This window comes from Anser brachyrhynchus (assembly GCF_964034855.1).
Source record: "Anser brachyrhynchus genome assembly, chromosome: 19".
NCBI lineage: Eukaryota > Metazoa > Chordata > Aves > Anseriformes > Anatidae > Anser > Anser brachyrhynchus.
Window position 1 is genome coordinate 8,578,004 of NC_137712.1, and position 24,849 is coordinate 8,602,852.

At 57.3% G+C, this 24,849-nt stretch overlaps 1 protein-coding gene across 6 annotated transcripts in view; it reads left to right on the forward strand.

Annotated features, from left to right (window-relative positions):
- The window catches only part of ASTN2 (astrotactin 2), a 341,061-nt gene that overhangs the window by 91,525 nt on the left and 224,687 nt on the right, over positions 1-24,849 (forward strand). For all 6 annotated transcript variants that reach the window (XM_080561615.1, XM_080561613.1, XM_080561618.1 and 3 more), the window contains exons 4-5: positions 16,361-16,510; positions 24,665-24,772. In XM_080561615.1, coding sequence (XP_080417741.1) covers positions 16,361-16,510; positions 24,665-24,772 — 258 coding nt within the window. The remainder of the gene's footprint in view (positions 1-16,360; positions 16,511-24,664; positions 24,773-24,849) is intronic.

Genomic DNA, 24,849 nt, shown 5'->3' on the forward strand with positions numbered 1-24,849 from the left:
CCGCTGCACAAAGCTGTGTTCTCCGGGAGCAGCAAAACATTCCCCGCGTTTCATTCTCCGAGCAGTCAGACAAACGATCCTGGAGTCACCCACAAACAAAGTGATCAGGGCTGCAGATCTGAGACGTGCGTGGAGGAGCTGGAAATGGCAGATGAGAGAAGTCTCCGTGCGGGAAGAGCGGCGGGGCTGAACCCGTGGGGATGTGGCAGATCTCAGATGTGAGCTGTGCCTACCCGTGGTGCTTAGCCTGTTACAGAAGGCATGGCAGGCACAGCTTACGTAGCATCCGAAGCCTATACAATTCTATACGTGCGGGTTCTGGCTGTTGTAGTGTCTTCCTGCACGGTGCTGTGAGGTGCGGAGCTGGCTAACGTGCCTGTTGTTCAGGTTCGGACCCCCTGGCAGCTGCAGCGAGAGGTGCTGGGGTGCCCGTCCCGAGCAGGCGAGGTGCTGTGGGTGCTTCGTGCCTTCCCCCGGGGTGCTGGGACGTGGAGCAGCTCCGCTCCCAGCAGGGATCCCCACGGGCAAAGCAGCCCGGCGCTGGGGCAGCCACAGGCTGGATGCGGCAGGGCAGGCAGGCAGCGCCCGGTGCCATCAGACGCAGTCGTTCCCCCTGCGTGGAGCGGAGCAGCGCTTTCCCCGGAGTGCTCAGGCTAATGTGCGTCTGATGGCCTGCATTTTGAAAACCTGTCTCGGGGAAGCTGCATCACCCGCCTCTGCTTATCGAAGTGTCATTAGAAGCGGTTTAATGCAGTTAACCTGCAGCACGGCTAAACGCAGCTGAATAAACAAAAGGGCGGCGTGGCAGCGCTAATTGCCGAGCGCCTCCAGCAGAAGGATGGGTGCAAGGACGGACGGGGCTGCTTTCTGCTCACAGGGTGCCGCCAGGACGCGCCCCCGGGCACCGTGCCCTTCCCGTGCAGGCTGAGCGGTCCCCGCTGCAGCACCCGTGCTGGCGGGGATGGGGACGGGGACCGCTGGGCTCAGCTCCTGCTTCTGCCGCCCCTCCCGCCGCAGCGCGGCGCAGGGAGCAGCGTGTGGGGCTGAGCAACGGAGCCCCGGCGACGCATCGTGCCTGGAAAGCAGCTCCCCCAACCCGCGGCAGTCCTCGGTGGTGTCTGAGGCTGTTTCCTCCGCCCACGAAATGCTCTTTACTCTCTGCTCTTTTAGGCAAGGTGATTACAGCAGCGATGGTTATCGTTGCTCAAACAAACGCGGCGAGGCGCCGGGGTCCGCCTGCCGTCCTCGAGTGCTGATCTGAGCATCCCTGTTAGCATCCTCCTTTGTGTGCAGCTGGCTCCTACGGGCCTGCTGCGTTAGTAGATGTTTCCCCGACCCTCCGCTTAGTGAGAGTGAACAAATGAAGGCCTTCAGATACTGTAACTGAGCTGCCTCTTTTATTCTTTCATATTATCTTCTTTGTTTTGCTTTTCTATAAATTATTTAGAGTTGTACGAGTGGGGAAGACAGCAGTAACTGCATTTCAGTGCTCTTCAAAACATAATAGTAAACAAGATCTAGGGCGGAATATTAAACTATCTGAGGGCTTCAGGAACTGGTAATAAAGTCGTTTTTGTGCTGACTGCAACCCCCCCCCGAGCTGGGGCTGCGGGCTGGGCTGCTGCCCCCAGGCCGTACCCACCAGTACAGCCCGTGATGCCGTCATGCTTCGCGCCTTGACGTGAGGCATGTTTTGTGCTTTTCTGGTTCTGATCACTGAAAATCATGCTGGTTCACCGTGCGTTTCCTGCCCCACGGCCACCTTCCCCTCCCCGATGAGGCTTTGCTGAAGCAGCCGAGCTGCGGTGTGCGCTGGTTGCTCCTCTCTGCCAAAGCTGGCCAGACAGAGTCTGAATCATCAGGGATGAGGCGGTCCAGATGCCGGATTTCTAGACCAGAAATGCAGATTCTCAGCCCTCCTGGCTGGCTTGCACGTGCCTGGGAGCTGCGGAGCTCTGGGACACGTCCGAGGCGCTGCAGCTGCTGCCACCTGCCCACGAGCGGCAGACGCAGCTGGGCTTCCCCTGGGACGTGCGGGTGGGATGGAGCAGACACCGCGTACCTGGCGGTCCCCAGCGGGGGATGTCAGGGCTGTCCAGGCGAAATTTTACAGGTGGATTCGAGACGGATGAGTCAGGGGAATCCCAGCTGGAGCCTGGCCCTGGCTCTCCCTGGTTGCCTTGCCTCCATGGCCCCGCTGCCTGGCCGGGGGCTGTCGGGTTTGGGTGCAATTAGCAGGGCTGGGCGAGGAGCTGTGCCCGTGGACACGGGGCATGTCAGCGCCCCAGGGAAAAGCTCCCCTCGCCGCTCCCGGCGTGTAGCATTGTGATAAGACATCAACTGGGGCTTGTCAGCGGGCTCCAAACGGTATCATCGCCGGGGCTGTCACCAAAGGCTCTTTCAAGTGTCAGTTCCCGGCGTTAATTACCGGGGACGGCACGCGCGATGAAGATGGAGCGCTTCGGCTCGCCCTCCACCTGCTCGTGCCGCTTGCCTTCCCCCAGGTGCCGGGCAGTGATTGATTTGCAGGTGCTGGGGGCTTTCCGTCCGCTGGGATCCACGCACACCGTGCTGCGCGGCCGTGGGCTGTTGGGCTCGACCGCCCTTTCTACGAGGAAGCGTTTTTTGCTCCACGCGATGCTTTTGTGTTTATCAGGTCAGGCGGGAAGCAAACTGGACATCTCCGCGAGGTACAGCCCTGAAAATTGGGAGAGAAGTCCCTGCCCGGCCCGGCAGGTCAGGCAGCACAAATAACTGCTTCCCAAGCCGTGGGTGAGCCGAGCACGAATGCACCGAGCCAGACGTTCCCTGCCTTCCCCGGCGGCGCGCTGCGCTGCTGCGGCTGCGAGGGCAGCTCCCTCGTGCTGCCGGAGCATCCGGAGTGCAGCCCGGTGCAAACAAACAGGGGAGCAATGTGCTGAATAATGACATCTAGCAACGAGCGTGTCTGAGTGATAAAGTTAATGAAATTACAGGTTCTGACCTGATACCGGGCTCTGCTGCGGGTAGATAAACAGCAGGGCAAAGATGAGATGTTTATTTCTCCCCAGCCGCAGCCTGTAATCTGGATGCACCGTGCAGGGCCATTAACATTATTGCTGTTATGCAAAATCATTTTTGATTTGGGGAAGAAAAAAAAAAAAAAAAGAAAGAAAAATCCCCCAACTCCCTAGAAAATGGAAAGCTGACAAAATTAGAATTGCAGCAGGAGCACAAACTGACCCGGTGACATTGCACAGAGCCCAGATGAATTTAGACAGAAGAGGAATCTAAGGCAGCTTAAGTAGAAAAGCACTCTTTTTTATTAATACAATAAAATGAAATGGAGGGAGGAGGTGATAACCGGTTCTAATTAGCCCAAAGGATGCTTTTGTGCCGGTACGGAAAGGGAGCCATACGGTCTCCTTGTGCTTTTGGGGTTATCACTGGCAATTAGAAAATCTCTGTGGGGTCTCTGCCTCATGGGTGCCGTCTCTCCAAACCCAGTCCCCGTGCGTACGAAGCAGCCTGCAGTTAGTGGTGAAGTTTTGGGGAGGTTGTGCCGGCAATGTCTGCGTCCTCGCTGCCTCTTTGTGCCATGCCCCATTTCCCCAGGTGGTTTCCATCCCGTGCTCCTGAGGGTTTCTGCTCTCTCACCTTTCCCAAGCAGATGGCCCCAAGCTCTCCAGCCCTTTGGGAATTCCTGACTCGCTGTGATCTGTTAGCACGCTTCGCTGTCATCTCTGCCGACACCCTTTTATCCCTCAGCGGCAGGATCGCTTTGCTTCTGCTTCTCAAGCCCTGTCCCGCGGGGTTTGGCCCCCAGTCCATCGGTAGGTGGGACACGCTGGATACGTGGAGATGGAGTTGGTAAATGAAGGAAGGTAGAGCCCAGCAAGCAGGTGGGGATGTCCCTAGGTGCCTGTGGGGTTGTCCGTGGGTTCCCTGGACCCTCCAAGGATTGGGAAGCCGGTTGTGGGACACGGAGAAGAGACTGCCGAACCAAACCTCCTGCCTGCTGAAAGCTGAGCAGAAAATAGTAGTCAGACTTGGAAATCAGTATCAGCAATTCCAGTCCTGCAACAAAGGACCTCTCTGTATTTTCTTTTTCTTTCATCTTAAAAAAAAAATATATATATAAACCTTTTCAAGCAGGTCTTCGTGCTCGCCTCACCGCGCAGTCTGGGTACGGCCCCCAAGTCTAGACGGGAGGCAGGACAGTGCCGGCCGTGCAGGCGATTAATGCCGCAGGCATATCAGAGGCGTGGCAGTGCAGTCATCCCGAATCTGTATCTCCTGGACTTTCTTCTAACTTCCTGTGTTAGCATGGCAAATCTCTGAAGTTTCTCTCACTTAATCCATGCCTTTCTCTGTAGCGAGAGCGAGAGGCTTTTGAGCCTGCCTCAGAGCTGGTCTGGCAGCCGGAGCGAGCCTGGAGGGGTGGATCCAGCCCTGCTTTGGTGGCCCTGGCCACGTCCCTTGATGTTTGCTCCTCATCTGTGACCTGGAGAAGGTAGCCACGCGAGGTGCCCCAAGGGCTAAAGCAGTTACAAATGGTAGGCAGGGATCTAAATCCATCCGCTCCGGGCACGGGAACGAACTCCACCAGACGTTATCCGGCGGGGCTGCCTGAGCTTTGCCTGGGGCTGGGACCCTGGGAGGGGGCAGCTTTCCTACAGGGGACTCCGTCTGCCTGGGAGGTGGGAGCAGCAGGTCAGGGAGTGCGGGGAAATGGGGACGGAAGAGGTCGTGGTCCTGACAGCTCGCTGCCAAACTGCTCTTGGGTTTCTCTGCAAGGGGGAGGCGCTGAAGGAGAATAATTTTGGCAGGGTCGGGGATGCAGGGTGGCAGCACGGGGACAGGTGAGGAAGGGTCCGACGTGCGCCAGGGATGTGCTCCCCAGGGCAGAGCTCCAGGCCGAGGTCAGGATTCTTGAGGCTGGAGAAAGGGAGGACCGAGATACGGAGCAATAGGGCAGGTAGTTGCGCCGTGTCCTGGAGGTGCTGCTCCTAAAACAAACACGAGAGTGCTGCAGGGGCTTGGAGGTGGGTTTAGAGACGGGGACAGAGCTGGAGGCAGTGCCCTGCAGTGGGCAGGGGTAGGACCTTGTCCTCCCTGGTGGAGATCCCACAGAGGTGCCCCTGGCTTTGCAGCGGGGCTGGGCACTGGGGTTTGCTCCTGCGGGCAGATGCAGGGCCCCCGGGAGGCACAGCACCAACCAGAGCCTTCCCGAGCCTTTAATAAATAAAACGATGGCTTAACATTTGCTGGGGCTGGAGACGAAAATGGGACAGTGCGTCAGGCCGGCATCTGATGCGTCGTGGGGCTCTATCTTCTTTTCAGGGGCTTAATGGGATCACGACCCTCTTTGTATTTGATCAGCTTTTCCCGGACCTAATCCTCAGCAGCTCCTTGTGTAATTTGCAGAGACCTTTGAAAAATGTATATTCACGCAGCCCGTGTGGCCGTGGTGCAGAGGGCTGTCTGCAATCTACCGCTTCCTGGCTGCAAACAACCAACTGTGAGTTCTATTTAAAAAAAAAAATATCAAAATAAACAAGACCCAACAGGGCAGGAAATGGATCCCGATTCAGGAAAGCATTTAAGCACATGCTTAGCTAGTGTCTGTAGTTATAAGAGCTATTAAGGCTGTCTTTAAGTGCCATGTGCTTAATTCCCACTGATTTAAGAGCATCGCTGAAAAGAAGAGACTGGGGGCCTAGCTGCAGAGGTGGGACCGGGTGTGCCATCGGGCCCTTCGGTTTTATGGCGATGCCAGCTGTGTCTCGATGTCGATTTGAAGACGTGTGTACCTGCCAGAGAAAAGCTTTGCTTTCCAGAGAGAGAAACATAACCATAATTAATGTATTAATTGCCTTTGGAGCCCTCAGGATGGCTGCCAGGCCGGGGTTTGAGGTTTGGTTTGATCGCCGTGTCCGGGAGGTCTGATGTGCCACCCGGCAGGGGGTCAGGGATGGGGACGGCCCCAGAGGGTCCCACATCCCTCTGCTGACACCCCGTGAAGGCTTTAACATCTCGCAGACTGCCTCGGGCTTCTCCTGAGGACCAGAAAGCATCGTCGTGGAGAAAGGGGTCCTAGGGTGGACTCCTGATGTGATGGCTTTGTCATTGTTTGTCTTCCCCTCCCTTTGCTGTATCCCGCTCACTGATTTTATGAGGCAGAGGGGGGAAGAAGCAGATGGAAAATCAGCTCCTGGTGATGCCATAGGGAACAGAAAACAAAGGGGCGTTTTAGTTTGCCAGCATTTCGCTGAGCATCCCCAAGGGATGGTGGCTTCGTGACACCCTGCTGGCGTGTCGGGGCTTTGTGGCAGCACGGGCCTGGAGCCGGCCAAGTGGCTCGGTGCAAAGGGAAGGACCCGCTGTGATCCCCTCTGCTGGCCAAAGCTCGGTGACCTGGGGTCCCCCAGGGCAGCGGCTCTTTTAACTTCGGGTTTTGTAGGTTTTGTGGGACCGTCTCAGCCCCTCAGAGCCTGCTGAAGTTGTCGTGGCAGTTTTGTGTGCGGGAGACCTGAATTCCCTGGGTGTCCAAAGTGCTTTTCATCCAGGCAAGATCACCAGCTCAGAGAAGATGAGCTGTGAAGTTTTGGCTGTCCGAGGAAAACAAGCCATCAGGAGCTATATTTGTATAAACGGCAGGCTCGCGTTGTGCCTCGCTCTGTGCATGACGATGAATGTTTGATAGCGTGCTGCATTATTAACGGCAGAGCTGGGTTGTGGGCCGGTTGGTGACCAGGGTTAGCTTTGAGAAGATGTTTTTTTCCTGATGCAAGTTCTGAAAAGTAAGTGTGGTGGCTGCTTATTCTCCTCGGAAGACCCTGCGGGATCTGAAGCATCCTCCCCCCGGGGTTTTCTGTGCTGGGACCGCTTCGTGGCGCATTGCATCTTGCAGTGCAGCGCTGGGAGCGCCGTCCTCAGGGTTGTCCTCCCATCCACAACACGGAGTCGGCATGGAAAAAACCTGCCTTTGGCTCCTGAATTCAATGAATGTGGAAAGGGAGCGTGGAGGCTGCAAGGAGGGAGAAAGATGTGCAACGTTCCCATTTCTGATGGGAGCAAATAGGTGCTGGTGAGCTTTGGGCAGCCCCCGGGCTGCGTCGCGTGGTTCGTGTCACCTGCCTGGGGGCACGGGGATTGCTCAGCCCCGGGTGCTGGGCACGTGGCACTCGGTGCTTTGTCACCCTGGTGTTCAGCAGGCAGCGGAGCCGAGCTGCTTGGCATGGCGAGGGTCACCCAGCAATGGACTTCTGTTAGGGGGGGGAGCAGGGAGGCCAGCTGCAGCGCCAGCCCCTGGCTCTGTCGGCGTGCCCTCTTCCTTCGGGTCGTGTCGTACCTGGCCCCGCCGCCCTGCCCCTTCACTTTGGCAGCCTGCCCCTGAGGAAGATGGATCGGGGCCGGGCTCCTCTGCGGACCTGGGCTCTGCCGGCACCTCGCGGCCCCATCCATCACGCGGCAGCGACCTACCTGCGGGGCCGGCGGGAGAGGGAGCCGGTTAACAAGGGCTTCAAATCACCGCCGGCTGAAGGCCCCGGTGAGTTACAGCCTGCGCTACGCCTTCGCCTGCCTGCAGCGGGATCCTGCTGGGCTCAGCCTGGTGCCCGTGTTCCGGGAGGGTTTTTACTTCCCATAGCCTGGGCTTTGAGGCGAGCAGGTGCTGCCACGTCCAGCTTCGTCCTCCAGCTGGGCTTCCTCGGCCACCCGGGGATGGGCCTTCCTCCTGCCCTCGGTGGACTCGCGGTGGTGCTCCCCGGGGCGGCTTTGCTCTGATTTGGGGAGCGTGGGAGGAGGGAGGCTGGAGGTCAGCGCTGCTCGGAGCCGGCGGCTCTCCTCCCCGCCACGCAACATTAGGCTGGGCTGCTTCGTGCGCCCATTAGCACCGAATGGGGAAGCTTCCTCCAGAGTGTTTTTATTTAACTTTTCAATTATTTTATAACTTGAGGAGTGTTAGCTGCTGCCGAGGGTCTGCCCGGCTTCTCTGCTCTCCGCTTGCTGCGTAAGCTAAAAAGTTATGGTGTCTCATAAAATAAAAGGTGGGAGTGGAGGGGCGGGGAAGCAGAGTCTCCGGTGGCCTGGATCTTCTCGGTGCCGGGGCGGAGGGAGAGGGGCGGGCTTGGGGGGGCAGCATCCCCCTGCCAGGGGCTTTTCCTTGCTGCGATTCCCATCGGGAGGAGAAATGGGTGAAGGGGATAAACGCCTCGTCGATGTCAGGGGAGGGCTGTGCCACAAACGCGGCTGCCCCCTAGGAAGAGCTGAGGATTTCCTAGGGTGGAACAGTCCCTGGGGAGGGCAGGGGCAGCCCGGGAGGGCCGGGACCCGGCGGCTTGGCAGGGCGCTCCCAGCGCAGAGCTGGGCTGTCGGGCTGCGGCTCACGGGCGTTTGATCTTTAGCAATGTGTTTGTAATTATACCACATTATCTTAATTACCAAAATGGGAAGCCAGGAGCGTGGCGAGGGGAAGGGAGAGGTGGAAGGAAGCACCGCAGGGAAGGTGAGGGGTGACAAATGACTCCCAGCTGCTGTCGGTGGGGCCGCGGCTGTGGTCGGCGCTGGGAACGGCGCTATTAATACAATGCTTATTCATTTCATATCATAAAAAAAAAAGTGGAAGTGCTTTGCAATTACCCAATTCCAAATGAAATTAACATTCCGTGGCATTTTCCAGTAAACGGTTAGTTTGCACACATGAGTGGAGGCAATTAGCTGGGAAGTGATTGAGCTCCGTGACTGGAGAGAGGATGAGGACGGGTCGGGGCGCGGGGCGGGCGCTGCCGCGGGCTGGGTGCTCGCCACCCCGAGGGGCTGCTCAGCCGCCCGGAGCAAGGACAGAGGCTGCAGGGGTTTGCTCCTGCAGGGGTTTGCTCCTGCAGGTATCTGCTCCATCTCTGTGCTGGTGGGAGAAATGGCAAAGCTTTGCACGGGAGCAAAAAGAGGGGAGAAGCGAAGAGCTGGGTTTTATTGATCCGGATTAACCCTCTTCCCTTCCCAGGCTTTGCTTTGTGATCTCTCTCTGCTCCGGCTGCCTGGGTTGAGCCGAGCTGCTCTGATCCAAAGCAGACCATGCCAGCCAAATGCCTCTGCATCAGCATGAAAAAAATCGGGCTCTGGCTCTTTGCGGTGGGCTAAAAGCAAGAAGGAAGGCGATTAAATGCGAGGGCTCTCCCAGAACTTCTTTAGCGCGGGTGCTTTAGCTGAGCTTGTGCCCGAGGACAGCCGACGGTGTGCAGGTGGTTGCGTGCGGTGCCTCTTGGCGTGAGCCCCGAAGGACGTCTTCCCTCCCTGCAGAGCTCCCGGGGTGCAGAACCCCCCGTGCTCTGCACGCTTGGGCAGCAGCAGCGGGGTGCCACGGGGCTTTGGGCACGGTGAGGGACTTGTCAGTGGCCACGTTGGCCTGCCTGAGCTTTAGACTATGTTGCTTGTAGGACTTTTAAAGGAAATAGTGATGCTAGCGGCACAACCAGCTCTGTCTCAGATGGGTTTACATTGGAGGCTTGACTTTCTTTGCTATTCAGGAAGCGAAGTTTTGAATTTTTTCTTACCATCAAGGCGTTTTCAAAGTGATCCTCTGTGGCCCGGATTCTGCAGCACCTCTGAGTGACCCCGGCCGGCTTTGAGCGCTGCGGGGTGCCCGGAGGAGCATCTCCGGGCTGGCCCCTGCAGAAGGGGCGGCCGGGGCTGCTCCGTGCGGCGGTGGGAATCCGGCCCCTGGCAGAGCTGGAGCTGGGGGCAGGGGGGAGCTGGGGGCAGGGGGGCTGCAGCCAGGGGGAAGCAGCCCCTGGCCACTTCTACTCTCCTGTGCATCACAGCCGCCTCCCAGCTCCTCCAGGTTTTGCCCTTCTGAAGAAAGAAGAACGCTGAGACAAACCTCCAGATGTCCGTAGGGGTCACAGCTCTCTATGGGGTAACTGCTGAATCCAAGCCAGACCCCCTTCGTGTGCCCTCAGAGGGCTGTGGGGTGCGTGGCACCCTCTGGTCCTGTCCCCCCTGGGGGACCTCAGAGGGATTGCAGCCACTGTGGCTCCGTCAGCCGCAGGGATGGGGACAGCCCCCGGAGGGTCCCACATCCCTCTGCTAACACCCAGCGTAGGCTTAAACATCTCACAGACCGCCCAGGGCTGCTGTGCCGCACGCCTCTCCCGGTGCCCCCCTTCCCCGAGCCGTGTTAAAAGCCAGCGGAGACTTCTTCAGATTTGTCGAACTACTGAAAACCTGCGATGGTATCGGGGCTTCTTCCTGCCTCGTGCCAGATAAGGACGGTGCTGGCTCCGAGCCCAGAGCCGAGGGCGGTGGGGAGTGGGGTAGGGAAGCCGTCATCTGATGAATATGAGAAGGAGGAAGGTGCATTTGTTCGGTTTCCCTCAAAGAAGACATCGCGAGTGAAACTTCTAACTTCTGCTGCTGCCCCATCCCCCCCTCCAATTTGCAATTCCAATCAGGTTTTTACGTATAAAAATCTATTTTTGTAGCGAGAGATTTATTAACATATAAAATAGTCTATTAATGTATATTAATGCCTACGTAAAGAAATGTATACATCTGCTATTTTAAAGCCCAGCAAAAAGGGAAGGGAGGGAAAAGAAGGAAGAAGCTGAGATGGAATACGAGCCTGTTTCCCAAATGCTCTCGGGGTTCCCATAGCCCTGTGCTGCTCAATCTGCAAACCCCTGTGAGTGAAAGAGCTTCCCAAAGAGGTTGAGAGCCTCGCTCTGCCATCGCAGGGGTGGCCTGGAGATGTATGCTTTGCAGGAGGTGCTCGGTGCCCTGCTATAGACGTGGCTATTTGTGCTTTGTTTTGATTTAGACACACACACAGAGGTACATATATAATTTGTATATATACATAAAATTGATAAATATGTGCAGACACATATATAAACATAAATACGTGTTTATATAAATATTGTATATATATATAACATTTTTGGATATTATATCTATCAAATATGTTTTATTTATACAGATGCTGAGCTGGCCGTGTAATGCAGCCAGCACTCTCCTCGTATTGCTTGAACTCGGTGTGGCCGCAGGTGGCACGGGCTGGTGGAAAGCAGGGGACCGATGGGGACAGAGGCTCTTGCTCAAGGCAGGAGGTGGCGGAGGTGTGTGGTGGCTGGCAAAAGAGCAGGACTGGTAGTTTTTAATGTTTCTTCTGTCTTTGGTGTACTCAGTTGCAGGACATTGCTGTCCAGCTGTGCTTTCTTCCCAGAAAGTGTAAAGTGGTTGTACAGATCTCTCCTACCTTTATCGCGTAGGCTTTGTCATAATTATCTGGTTTTATGCTAGTAAAGCTCTCTGCTTTCCGGAGCTTAGTACCTTTAGGGTGGCACTGTTGAAAATCAGTCCACATCCCAGTTTTAGAACAAACACCGTTGCTTATTTCATGCTTCGGAAAACAACAAACACCCATTATTTAGAGCTGGTGAGGAAACAGGGCTTCCACCGCGTGGAAAACTTCCAGCATTGTGAAATTCGTGCTCATCCCAAATAGGATGGGAAAGTCAATTTCCTAAAATACTTTGTAAAATAGAAATCTCCAAAATGCTCCTCCAGTGACATCAAAATGAGCTTATGGAAAGTCGGGGTTGATTTAGAGGGAACAGTTATACCAGTATTAAACTGGTGAATGTACCTGATGTGCATTACGGCTGCCGTGGTACGTGAGGCTGGCGGAGCCAGCACCAGTGGTTCACAGGAGAGCACCCTCCTCTGCGCCTACAGAAGGTGAGTTAATCAAAAAATGCTGGAAGCAGTCGGTAGGAGGGAAGGAGCTGGTCTCAGAGAGGAGCTGGCCTCTGAGGTGCGGAGGCTGCATCGTGCACGTGGTCACGGGGCCAGCGTAAAGGAATGCGAAAGTCAAAGTAAATGAGGAGCTAAAAACCCCACCAGCCTTGACTTCTAATTGCACCCAAACTTTTCCAGTTAGTCCTTAATTTAGTTTGGCGTGTTCTCGTGAAGCATTTCGATCCCGGCACAGCGGCGTGTTCAGCTGAGCAGTGCTCGAGCTGCCCGGCAGGCTTCTCGGTGCTACCTTCCCTCCAAAACCGGGAGCGTTTTGACCACTGGTAATGGCGAGGAATCAACGTGTGACCCTTTGACACTCAGAAATCGAAGAGAGCAATGTGAAAATCAGGTGCTTAGAAACCCATGTATTTTTAAATACTTTTTACTCAATATCTAGCGTGGGAGGCTCTGGTACGCACAGGCATTGCCTCCCCAGCCTTCTCCCCGCAGCTGTGAGGCTGCAGGTGTTGTGTGGGAATGAAAAGGGATGCTCGTGGCTCCGGGGACCTGAACTTCTAGGGCAAGCACCAAAGACTGGGACACTGAGGAAAGCTGTTCCCTTCTGGATCCTTGAGCCTCGCCGCTCTGCCTGAACGTGCTGCGGGCTGGGCTGTGGGGCTGTGCAGCTCTCCAGCCACTCACCAAGGCGTTGAGCCTGCTTTGGAGAAGCTGCCTATCCTTCTCCTTCCCCACCATACGCACTGAGTGTACCTGGGGTCTCTGTGGGTGCAGGAGCTTACGCTGAGGGCAGTTCTCCAGCGAGCATCCACTGAGGCCATGTGCAGACATTAAAACATCCCAAAAGCAAGGCTGAGGGCTTGTTTCCAAGGTCTCTGGGGTCTTCCACCACCGGTAGCTCCATCCCTGCTGCCCAGCCTCTGCTGGCTGCGAACACGGCTGTGCGTTCAAAGGGGTTTTGTGGTTCCTTGTCCTGGACCTTTGAGAACATCCTGGGATGGTGGAGGCACCAGGAACCAGCACATCCCTTGAGTACATGGTGTGGGGGTGGTCACGTTGGTCGCAGCCTGGGATCGTGTTCTGGAGAACCCTCTCTGGCCGTGGAGGGTAAGGGGCTGGTTTTAGTCTCTCTCCCCAAAATGACCCCCAGAGCCCGTGCACCAGGGGAAGGCACAGCTCTCCCCGCTCCAGTGGGAGTCCCACGAAGGCTGGAACAAACGCTGCTGCTTCCCATCTTGGCTGCAAAGTATTTTTACCCAAACACCGCTCGCACTGTTCCGCTGATGACTTTTTGGGTTTTGTAATTTTTAAGCCAAAGAACATATTTTCCCTACTGCAATTTGCGCCAGCAAAAAGAAAGAAAGAAAGGCTATTGAGCTGAATTGTTTTGTGGGAGATGTGCAAACGAATAGGGGAGCCATAAGGAGAACAAATCGCTTTCAGAATAGCGTATGGGGGTGGACAGGAGGGAGGTGTGCAACGTGTGATGTGCTTTACAAAGGTACCGCGACCTTCAGCTGTGTCCTTGGCTCGCTGGTGGAGGTGGAAGCTGATTTTGCGGAGGCTGAGGAACCTCGCGTTTCCTCTGCTTCAGCTGGGTGCTGGGCTGGCGTTGTGCTGCCAGAGGCATTGTTGGGACGCGATGAGACAGAGATAGTGGTGGTGCTGTGCCAGGCCCTGGGGCGGATCTCACCACCCCTGCGGGGCTTTGAAAACTCCCGAAGCGGTGACGAGGTGTGAGCTACATCATTGTCCCGATGAATCCATCTCCTTTCCCTTGGGAACTGGGGGCAGGAGAGCAGGCAAGCTGGCGGGCTCTGCTGGGTGAGAGGGTGGTCCTGGTGCGTCCGAAGCCGCGTCCCGCTGGGCTGCAAGGAGGAGCTGGTGATGGGGAGGGGAGCGGGCAGCCCCGCGTTCAGCGCGAGCATCCCACCCGGGTCGTGCAGGGCAGAGCTGGAGTATTGCTTTGGCAGGAGCTGTTCACCACCCCTCGGTAGTAACATTCTCGTCCTTCTCTAGTGATAACCCCCCCCCCGGGAGGCGTAAAAGCCAAGCACGTGTGGCTGTGAGGTCTCCGTCCACCCGTGGCAGCGTGTGCATGTCAGCGGGGGAAAGGCCAGGCTGCAGTGTGTGGGGGCCTGGGTCTGCCGTGGTGGGCACCCCCAGGCTCAGTAGGGTCCTGCCAGCCTCGAGCAGTGTGGTGCATGCTGACGTTGATGGATGTTGTTGTCTTCTCCCTCTTTTTGTCGTGGCTGGCAGTGTGTGAAGGGTCCTCCCTTAATCCTTGACCCCCGGTGCTGTGCCGCTAAATTTAAGCCAAGCTACCTTTCTGTTTCAGTGAGGGTTTTCTTCTGGGTCTGCCCCCCCGGCCAGATCAAATTCCTTTTGCTGAGATCACGTTGGCACAGGGTTTTTCGTATTTTTCTGCATTGCTCCAGACCCCAGAGCTCAGGGGTAGAAAGGCCACGGATGTGCCAGTGCACACGGGCTGAGTGGTCAGACCTTTGGGTTTTCTCTCTCGTTCCTGGAGTTAGACTGAATATCCATAGCGTTGCAAATAGCTGGTGGCTGCCGTGGCCGTCTCCCCGTGACCACAACACCTCTTCCCTGCTCCTGGCAGGGCAGGCAGCTCCTGCTCCCTTCCCCTGCTCCCCCCGCAGATGAGCACTCGAGCGGATGCCTCTGGATGGCTGTGGGCGGACGTGCAGAGCACGGTGGCCAGGAGGGGTACGGTCACCACGTGCCTCGTTGCTCCTCTCAGCCAAACGGGGGACGTGCAGGAGCTGCGACCTCGCCGTGGTTCCTCGTGAGCTGCAAGCACATCCCCACCTCCTCCTCCCTCGGCGCTCTCCTGGCCTCCTTTCAGTAAATAATCCTCAGCCGCGCGGGTCGTGCGATCCCTGCTCCGCCGGCACGTGTGCTGCGCTGCGCAGCCCCGAGGTCCGCAGGAGTTGCCAGCTGTTGGCGGGGAGGCGCCGCCACGCAGCTGCTGGAGGAGGTCACGGACGTGGGCATCCTGCAGGCACCGCGCCGGGGGCTGGGACGTGCCTGCTGCCGGCCGCCGCTCCCGCAGCATCCGTCCCCGTGCTGGGATGCGTGCTGTCGGGAGTAGCGCAGGATGGCGCGAGGTGCTCTTCTGGGACCTTTCCCTGCTCTTCAGTTCCCCCAGGGTGATGTCCGAAGGGGGATCCAACACCGCAGGGTCCCGCGGTGCTTGCTGTAAATCCCAGGTTTGAAGGCTCTCCTCTCAAGGGGCTTTGGGGGGCTCTGAGGTGTGGTGCCTGGGGCACCCTGATGTCAGATGATGGGAAGGTGCAGTGTGGCTGCTCCCTGAGGCCACCGTCTCTCTGGAGCTTTCCTGAAATGGTTCCCACCTCCCATGCTCACAGGGCAGCGAGTCCTGGTGCCCGCTGTCTGTGCGGAGGCGCTGCGAGGTTGGAAGCCCTCGCCTGGAGCTGGCACGCTTTGGCCTCCTCTGCTCCCTGCCTCCCGCTGTCCTCCTTGGCAGTGCGGGGAGGAGGATGCTCTGCCTGCTGGGTGCTGTGCTTGGGGCTCTGCACGGCCGCTTTTGGAGCCTTCTCTGTCTCCTTCTGAAAGCCAAATCCTTGTCGAGGGTTACAAATGCCCTGTCCTGCCCGACCGCCTCCTCACTGCGCACTACCACGGGCACCCCACGTGCTGCTCAGGGGATCGGAGGCCGCGGCACGGGGCAGCCGCGCACCCCGAGCCCCTCCTGGTCCCGCACAGCTCTGCCGGGGCCGCGGGCCCAGGGGCTGCGGCGGGTCCGGGCGTCAGCTGGGGAGCCCCGAAATGCCGGGGCTGATACCCAGGTGGGCAGGACGTGGGTGGCCTGCACCGGCCCCCCACGGGAGCGCTGCGGGCAGGGCGAGCTTCTTGAGCCGATCTGAGGCCCCAGGACCCTTGCGATGGGGACGGAGCCAGAGGTGGTGTCCTGCTAACGGGTTTGTTCGGGGAGCTGACAGAGGCGGAGCTGTTTGTTAAACCCGGGCGACCTCTGTGGCCTTCCGAAGGGCAGACCTTTTGATCCTGAATTTCATCTTTGCTGTTTGCAAGCGTTTTCGTTGCTTCTACCTGCTGTGGCAGGTTTGGTAGGGCAATTCGGCTTTTTTTGGGGCTTTTGTTTTTCTTAAAGGTATTTCTGGGTGCTGGGGGGGTGAGAACAGCAAGGGCAGCTGCATAAATATCAGCAAGCTGTGGCCTGCCGTGGTGCCTCGAAGCAAAGTCTTTTCCGGGCTTGAGCAGTGTAAATGGAGAACCCAAAAGCTGCTAAGCCCGAGGTCCGTGTGGCTGCCGGTGGGGTCCCTGTGTGCTTTAAACCCTTGGGATAGGGCTTCCGAGTGCAGGAAGGGGCAAGGAATGATCAAAAGAGCTGTAAAGCGGCATGAAAAAAAAAAAGTTATTTCTGTAAACTCATCCTTTGCTTGTTTCTGTGTTTTTGGGAAGGGTTGGGAGGTGCTCTCTGGGTTCCTGCGGGTGACCTGGCAGGCCGGCCGTGTCCCATGCTGACGCGAGGGGCTCTGGCTCCCCGAGGAAAGGGGCAGTGCCGGTGGGGCTGCGGGCGCTCGGGCACCTTCTAACGGCGGTCCCTTTGCCGGTGTTGCAGCTCCCGAGGTGACGCAGGAGACGGTGGAGTCCCTGATGCAGAAGTTCAAGGAGAGCTTCCGCACCAACACGCCCATCGAGATCGGCCAGCTCCAGCCCGCGCTGCGCAGCACCTCCGTGGGGAGACGCAAACGCCGGAGCCGGCCCCGAGGTAGGCTGCTGCTGGGGATGTGCCGCGTCCAGGTGGCTTGGCCCGGGGGTAAAGGCACGAGGGAGCAAGGGGAGCCCCGGAGCTCCTCGGCGGGGGGGTGAGGAGGGGAACCCCCCGCAGCATCCTCTGCGTGGCCTGGCGGAGGTGGGTGGGCGCGGTGCCACCCCGCGTCCTCCCCAGGGATGCGTCCGGGTCGGGCGTGAGGCTGCTCCCTGCCCAGCCGCCCTGCCTAGCCCGGGTGGCGGGGGAGTGAAATGCCATTCCGTGGCAAGGCTTCAGTTTGGAGAAATGGCTGAGGGAGGCTCATTTTGGATGTAGCTTGCATCCCTGGCACCTCTCCTCGCCGCGCTCTGCCAGTGCTCGGAGTATTTTGGTTATTTTGCACTGATTTTAGGGGTCACGCAGAGGGCGGGGGCAGCATTTTAGGGCACTGCAAAGCGCGCTGCGGTGCTGGGCTTGGTGTAGCTTTAGCAACCCGGCTGGAGCGAAAGAAGGTGGGCTGGCACAGCCCCGGGGCAGGATTTGGCCCCACGGCTGGGCAGGAGGGTGCCTGGCCACGGCTGGCCAGCACGCTGCGGGGAGCTAGGGAGGAAATACTTCGCTTTCTGTTTACTCTTGGTTTTGTTTTTCATTTATTCATGAGTCTGAAATGTGATCTTTTATTCTGGATACATTTTCCTGCAATACAGGCCTGGAGAGAGCTTTTTTTTTTTTTTTTCAGCTCTGCCCATAAATTATTCACTTAGTGTGAAGAAAATGTTCTGACTCTTTAACTGGTTTAAATTATTTGGTTTGTTTTCTAGTAGTTATTCAAATCCGTATATCTGAATTTTAGCATATGCGGGGGGGGGGATATGTTTTAGGGTCCACAGTGACTGTCTGCTGAAATTACCCTGATTTTTTTTAAAAAATTATTTATTATTATTATTTTATTTCCCTTTAAAGCACATGTAGGCAAGAGGCTTTTTGGTCATTAGTGAGGCACATCGATTAATCCTCACTGAGCTGGGAGGACACACGACGGGCACTGCTGCAGCCAGCCCCCAGCCGAGGTGCTGAGCCCCCCGTCCCTGGGGAGACGTCTCCCCCAGCTCCCTGCTGGTGCTCGCTGCCTCCCAGCAAACCCTCGGCACCTGCCCGAGGGTGCCCCAGGGCAGGCTGAGATCTTCTGGGTGTCCTCGGGAAGATCTCCCGGGCAGGAGGAGGTCTCCTGCACGCCCCTGGAAGGTCCCCAGGAGCATGTTTGGCCAGACCCATGCTGTAAAAGGGGATTTTTTTTTTTGCCTTGGGGCTTTGCTGCGGCTGTCTGTGCATCCAGCAGGGAGCGGGGACCCCTTGGGGGCAGAGCGCGCCCAGCTGCCTGGCCCCAGATCTGCCTGCCATGCCCCTTGCTGTGCTTTGCTCTCTCACAGGCGTCTGTCCCCTCCGGGGCTCTGGGCATGTGGTGTGCCGGGGGGCCCCTTTCAGCAGCGGGTTCTTGGGCTGGAGGAGGGGGAGACTGGGGCTGGGAGGTGAGCAGGGTGCCTGCACCCCGAGCTTTCTGGGCTGGTGGCTTCGTGGGGCTCTGCTCCTCCCTGAAGTGCTCACGCTGGTGGTTGTGTGCACCCTCGGACATGGTGGGGAGCTCTAGAGCATAACAGGCCCCGTACACGTTAGGGGGAGATTTATGGGAGTCCTCCCTGACAAAATTTCAAAGGCTTAATGATCAGAAATCGCCAGAAGAGCCCTGAGAACCAAGGCAGCTCCGGCAACTCCAGCAAAGAGCTCCCAGCGGCCCCATCCCCTTCCCTACCGTTTCCATTTCTGTCTGCACGTGAAGCGAGGCCGGGCGCTGCTGCGGGGTCGGGAGCGATGTTTCCACGCCGCCTCCGCTCCCCTCCCGTTTGGAAATTTGGGTTTTACAGCCGGCGTTAATCGTCCCTCCGGCGGGCGAGCGGTTGGAGCGCTCCCGCACATGAAGATGAAGGTTAAACGATGATATCACAACTTAGGATGTTTGCATTTTACATCCAACTGCAAACACAAACCCTTCGCCTCATTAATCCTTTGCAATCCATTTTTTTTTTCCCTCTCTCTAAATGAAATTGTCCGTTTGGGATGCATTTATTTCCCCCTAACAGCCACATGACAGTTCTGCTGATGGAGTTTGCATCCAACTTTGTTACTGGGTAGTGACAAGTTGGCCTGACGGATGCGTGTGTGTAATTATTTCCTCGCGGTTCGATTTAATTAATGCTTAACCTCATCAGAGTCCTACAGTTGGAGTGCTCTCTCTGCAGGAACTGCTCTCAGCAAAAGGATTTCCTCCTTTGTAGAAGGGCTCCAAAAAGGCTCCGAGTGCCTCACGGAAAGAAGGGAGGAATAGAACCGCAGTGGAAAACAAACAACCCGACACCCCAGCCCAACACAAACACAGCTCGGATAAGCTCTGCCTTGCTTCGCTTCCCCCCTCTAAGTGCATTTAAACTGCTGCCTATTGCCTGTCATTAAATCTGGTGCCGCACTAAGTGTTTCTAACAGCTCTGGGAAGGGCCGTATTTTATCAAGATTTGCTCTTTAAAAAGCAAACCAAAAACCAAAAAAAAAGCACAAACCCCCTCTCTATTTACAGTACCATGTATCTTTTTTTTTTTTTGTGTGTAATGCCTTTTTCATACAACCTTTCTCCCCATACACTTTTATCGAGTGGGGCATATTTAGGGGTTGTAAATAATACAGGGAGCGGGGATAACCGGGGTGCAGGTGCAGAAGTGGGACTTCACCGAGCTCTGGGGTGGGTCAGGATGGGCTCCGTGCTGTGTGGGGCCACATTCATGAGCCGGTCACCCTGGTCTTTGGGGTCCAGGGCTGGTCCCCGAGCTGGGAAGTCGATCTCGTGGGGGCGTTGGGTTTCTTTGCACATCCTTTAGTCCCGCGGTAGAACAGAGCTGTTGGTGTTGGCCTTGGCTTGGGAGCTGCGCTGAGCTCCTCGGGTTCGGTGTTCTGCCGGGAGCGGTGGTGGCTCTGCCGGTCTCGTGTGGATGTAGCGCGTGATGCACACCGCCAGCATCCCTCGGAGGTGAGAAGGAGGGATTTCTAAAATCAGATGGAGGGGAAGAAAATGAAACTACTCTTCCAGCCCAGCCCTCTGTTATCAGGATGCCCATTAATTACGGCGCTAATTGGAGCAGCCTCGTTGTCTTGGGCCTCACCTCCCTCCTCTTTTCCAAGGCGGGGAGACCAGCCGTGCTGCCTCACGCCTGTCCCCGCACGTTCCCCAGCCTGGTGTCCCCAGGGGCCGGGCTGTCCCCAGGGGAGCAGCAGGACGAGGGTCGGGCTGCGCAGCCAGCCGGGGTGCGCTGGGTGAGGCCGGGGCTCCGAGCGGGGTCTGGTGCCCTCTCCTGGGGTAGGCACTTAAAAGCACCCTGGCCGCTGTCACATTTTGTATTGGTAAAAAAAAAGAAAATCATCGCTGTATTTGTAAAAATCATCATAGTATTGGTAAAAAGTACCCCGAAGTGCAACGTCGTGGTAGGGCTGGTGGCCAGGGTGTCCTGTCCTCTGTGCGCAGCGCATCTCACCGTCCTTGGTCAATGGGAAAGCTCCGTGGTGCTTTCCCCTTTTAAAATAAATAAGCGATTAACAGGTTGTTGGGCCCGAGACCTGATTTAGTGTTGGTCAGGGCTGTGTCTCAATACATTTTAGAGGTCTCCCCTGTGCCATAACTTACCAAAAGTTACGCAGGCAGGGCTGGGCTGGGGCAGGCTGTCCCATCCCCGCTGCGTTTGCAATTCCTTTCCTTTGCCCCCCATCCCGTGGAGCTGTTTGTTTTGCTGGAGAGGTTTCTGGGGTTCCACCAGGGCATTTGCTTCATCTGGGTCAAAGCGTCCAGCTCCCCTCGGCTGCTCCTTGCTGAAGGTGGACCCTGAGGTGCCCCCGTGGGCTGCGCGAGCGCTGCTGCGCTGGAAGGCCTGGGAGGGAGCTGCGCACGTCCTGGGGTGGCGCTGGACAAATCCTGCTGCAGGAGCGTGGCGTGGTCCAGCGAAGGGACAGTGAAGATCGATGAGAAGGAAGAATTGTAATTAACTGGGAACTGTGTGTGTGTGTGTGCACACGCCTGCTGCAATGACAAACTGAGCAGAGTGCGTCGTTTTCGTAAAGGCTCCTTCCTCTGTCATTTTTGCACTGATTGTCCACGTTTCGAAAGAAAATGTTTGTCTGCTTTTTTTCCCCTCTCCACTTCTAATTTACCTTTCTCTGGGCACGTTTGGGTAGGCAGTTTTTCAGATTCGTGGTGTGCTCTTGGGGGGGTAAATAAATTCACCTGAAACTTCCCACCTACCTAGCTGTATGGCTCCAGCTTGTGGCACGGGCAGCTGCTGCCATCCTGCAGGGAGGTCGTGGGCAGCGAAAGCTGCGGGGTCAGGGTTTGGACCCCTTTTTGGAGGGGAGGGATGTGGGAAACCCTTTTGCATCGGCAGGCAGAGCTGTGGTTGTGAGAGCCTCCAACAGGAGCTGCCCGAAGAGCTCCCGGTTGTTATTTCGTTATTTTAACTCAGCTCTGATCTGCTCTGTATCGCCGGTCGTGTCTGTGGGAAGCTCCGTCACCTCCTGACTTTGGGGAAGGGATTTAAAATTTCACGTTTGCTTTTGTTTTATGTTTCTTTTTTTTTTTTTTTTAATGCCAGAAACATGCATTTAAAAAACACACGTGGATCTGGCCAGCAAAAAGGCTTTCGGGAGGACAGAGCCTGCAGCTCCTGCGTTTTGCTTCCTTAGTTTTTGCTCGGCAGCTGAACCTCTTAAAAGAAAAATTCCAAAAAATCTGCACCCTCCTGGCTGCTTTATGTCCTGTCACCCGTGGAGGGGCTGTGGGGGTGCTGGTGGCTCTGCCACCCCCCCGAGCAGCCTGGGGGAGCAGTGCTGGGGCCGCTTTGCAGCGCACCTGGAGCCCTGGGATCTGTGCACGTGCACTCAGACACCCCAGGCGCCCAAATTACAGGGGCTCTGCAACCCCGGCTGGGCTGTAAGGCGTACTCATTAACGCCAGGCTCTTTAATTATGTGTCCGCGGGATGTGTTTGCATTGGATCCTTGCCTCGCTCCGTCTAAATGAACGTCTGAGTCAGAAACAGCAGCGCGCCCCCTGCCCCAGCGCGGGGCTGAGCCGGGATCTGTTGGAGGGGATTAAAGAGCTTGTAAATCTGCAAACAGGATTAGCGAGGAGAGCACCTTCATTGAGACATCTGCCTGTTGCCGCGGGGCCGGGCCCAGCCGCGGGGACGTGGGCGTTCGGGTGCTTTCCCGGTGCCGTCCTTCTGGTCCGGTTTCATCCTCAGGTGCGGGTGGGAAGGGACTGCGCAGCGGGTGCTGCGGGTGTGCCGCTGGGTGCGAGCCTCGGGGGAAATCAGCAGCGGGGCTCTGAGAGTCCTTTCAGAGCAGTTTGCTGTGCTTTGGAGGTGAAAACCTCTAAAATGGGTGTCAAAATATTGCGGACTCTTTTTTTCGGTATGTTTTTTGGGATCTGAGCGCGGCGTCAGGTCTTATTTCCTAAAAAGCTCCTGTGCAGTGCTGCGCCGCGGGGAGCCCAGGCAGCCCGTGGGGCGCTAGCACAGCCTGGCCGGTGCGTTGCTGGTCCCAGGCGCCTCGCGGTTGTTGCTCCCATGTCGAAGGGACTCTCCCCGCTGAGCACCTTTCTCTGCGTTGGGATCGGTTGCGGCGATCAGGATCTCTTTTCCCTCGCTGGGCATTTTCCTCCCAGCGGCCGCAGGCAGATGGCAGCAGCGCCGGTGCTCTGGGCCCCGAGCATCCCGGCCCAGCTCCACGTGCTGGCAGCAGCCCCCGACCCGCAGCCATTCCGGGGGAGGCTTCTGCAAAACCCTGGGGCCGTCCGAGTGTGAAATCAGACCCGTGGTGGAACTGGTCACGAACGGCACTGCTCCATCCTGCGTGCTCCAGAACCCTGAAAACCACGGCCAAAATGAATTCCGGTGTCCCCAGCAGCTGGGATGGATAAAAGCACTTCCCTGCAGCTGCTTCCCTGCCCCAGTGCTGTGATTCCTCCCCGGGCACCGCACGTTGGGTCGGCGGAGATGTGTCTGCTGTGGGCTGGCGCGGGTCCCCACCTCTCGTACTTTGACATCCTGCATGGTTCTGGGTAATAAGAAAATGCAATATTGCTGTCACCAACCCACCGAAGACATCCAGCCTGAGTAATTTAACGTGTCAGAGCCATCCATCACGGCGACGCAGCCGGCAAACAAACGCAGGGCAGCTGCAGGGGCTGGGATGCGGGCTGGCAGCCCTTGTTGGTGTTAGAGCGGGGCCGGGCCAAGCAGAACCCGACCCCCTTCCCTTCCTCGGCTTTCCCTGAGGGGTTTTGCTCGGGTTGCTGGTTTTGCAGCTGCACCCCTGCTGTAGCCGTTCCTGCTGCCCCAGCAGTATTTGCTGCTCCCTGCTGGCCCTGGCGTTTGCGGCAGGCACCAGCAGCTGGTGCGGTGGGGTGGGGGGGACACCGAGGTCCTGGGTTTGGTGGCCGGGGGGGCACAGCTGTGACGGGGGTCCCAGACCCGCAGCCAGTGGCATCAGCCCTGATCGCTGCTCTCTGCTGCATTAGCACATTCCTGCTGCTTGCTGTCTTTTTAGAACCCTAATGAAAACATCCAGGTAACACCAGGTAATTAATGGCTACGCTTTAGGGCCCTTCGTCACACCTGGCAGTAAAACAGCAAACACCCGGCAGCGTTTACAGCGGCGGGGATCATCACCCAGCCCTTCACTGGCCGCCGGGCTTCTTGCTTCACCTCGGTGCTTCTCACGGTGGGCACTGCCCGGCTCCAGGCATCCGAGAGCTGCTCCTGTGCCTGTCTGCGTCCCTCTCCTTTCATCCAGGGGAAAAACCTGTGGTCGGCGTCTGTCCCCTGCCCCTGGGCACCGCTGGGTCCCAGTGGGGCTGCAGAGGGGATGCTTGGCAGGGCTGCAGCCCGTGGACCTGGGTCAGATTTTCCCCCTGATGAGAATAGGCCGTATTGCTTTTACCACGCAGCCTTGCCCCTCAGAACCTCAGTCTCTGCGTCCTGAAGTGGGATCTTTGCTGTGATGAGGAGGTCTCAGGAGGGACAGGTGTGGCTTGCGCTGAGGCTGTGAAGTCCCCAGACCTACGTGCAAGCGCTGAGTCCTCCCGGCTGCTTGCAGGAGGAAGGGAGCTGCTGGGGCTGCTTCCCTTCCTTCCCCAGCTGCCCTGAGGGTGCTGCGTGGGGTCAGGACACGGAGGGGTAGGAGCACGTCCCCCTGTGCGGGAGCTCCGGGCTGCCCCCGGGGCTCTGCCTGCCCACCTATCACCTTGGCGATGAAGAATTTCACAGGGCAGAAGGCAGCACTTTCATTTTCTGTTCTCCTGCCAAGAAATTGTGCTTCTGCCTAGAATAAAGGATTTTTAAAAAACACTAAAATATTTTAATGGCAGTTTAAAGGGCCACTGCCAACCCCCAGAGACCTCTTTGCTCAAAACTTTGTTAGGATTGCAGGCTTTCTGCCAGTCAGCTTGTGCTGATTGTCAGATGCCCGTTCCTCCCTCGCAGCTGGGCACTGGCCCAGGGAGGCGGGGGGGTCCCTCAGCGTTCCCAGGTCCCTCAGCAGGTGGATCTGGATGCTTGAGAGCCAGCCCGGCGCGTTGTGCCAGATATTTATGGTGTTGCAGCCTGGTAGGCAGCGTAAGGATGTGTGCTGCTGGCTGTCCTGTGGCTGTTGGGTGAGCTGATGCAGCGGGGAGGGGGAACAGAACCCAATCCGTGGTGGGGGCCCTGAAGGCACCGTTAATGCTCCTGAGTGCTGTATTCATCCTCTCTCTTCTCTCTGCTGCTTTTTCTTTGAAACAAGCACCTGAGAAGTCACCGTGCTTCACCGCGTGGGTGTCTTTGGGGACAGCAGAGGTTTTCTGTGTAAAAATACATGCAAGAAGCACCAGTGCTTACGCTGCGATGGGGTCCTGATGAGGGTACCAGCAAAATCCCAAGTGGCCGCGGTGCCCAGCTGCTTCTGGTGACCCCAATCAGAGCCCCGGTGCGGGGAGCGGTGGCAGCTGGCCAAAGGCACCAGCCGTGCGGGGGTGCTCGCTGCTTGCACTGCTGCACGCCCCAGCTGACAGCGCTGATCTTTTCTGCTCTGCTGCTTGCAGGTGGGATCGGGTTTGGACGCGCCAAAGGGAACTCGGGCTCGGAGGCAGATGATGAAACCCAGCTCACCTTCTACACCGAGCAGTACCGGAGCAGGAGGCGAAGCAAAGGTAAGAACGAAATAGCCACCCATGACGTGAATGGGTGTAAGAGAGAAAAAATAGTTGAGCACCGTGGCTCTACCTTT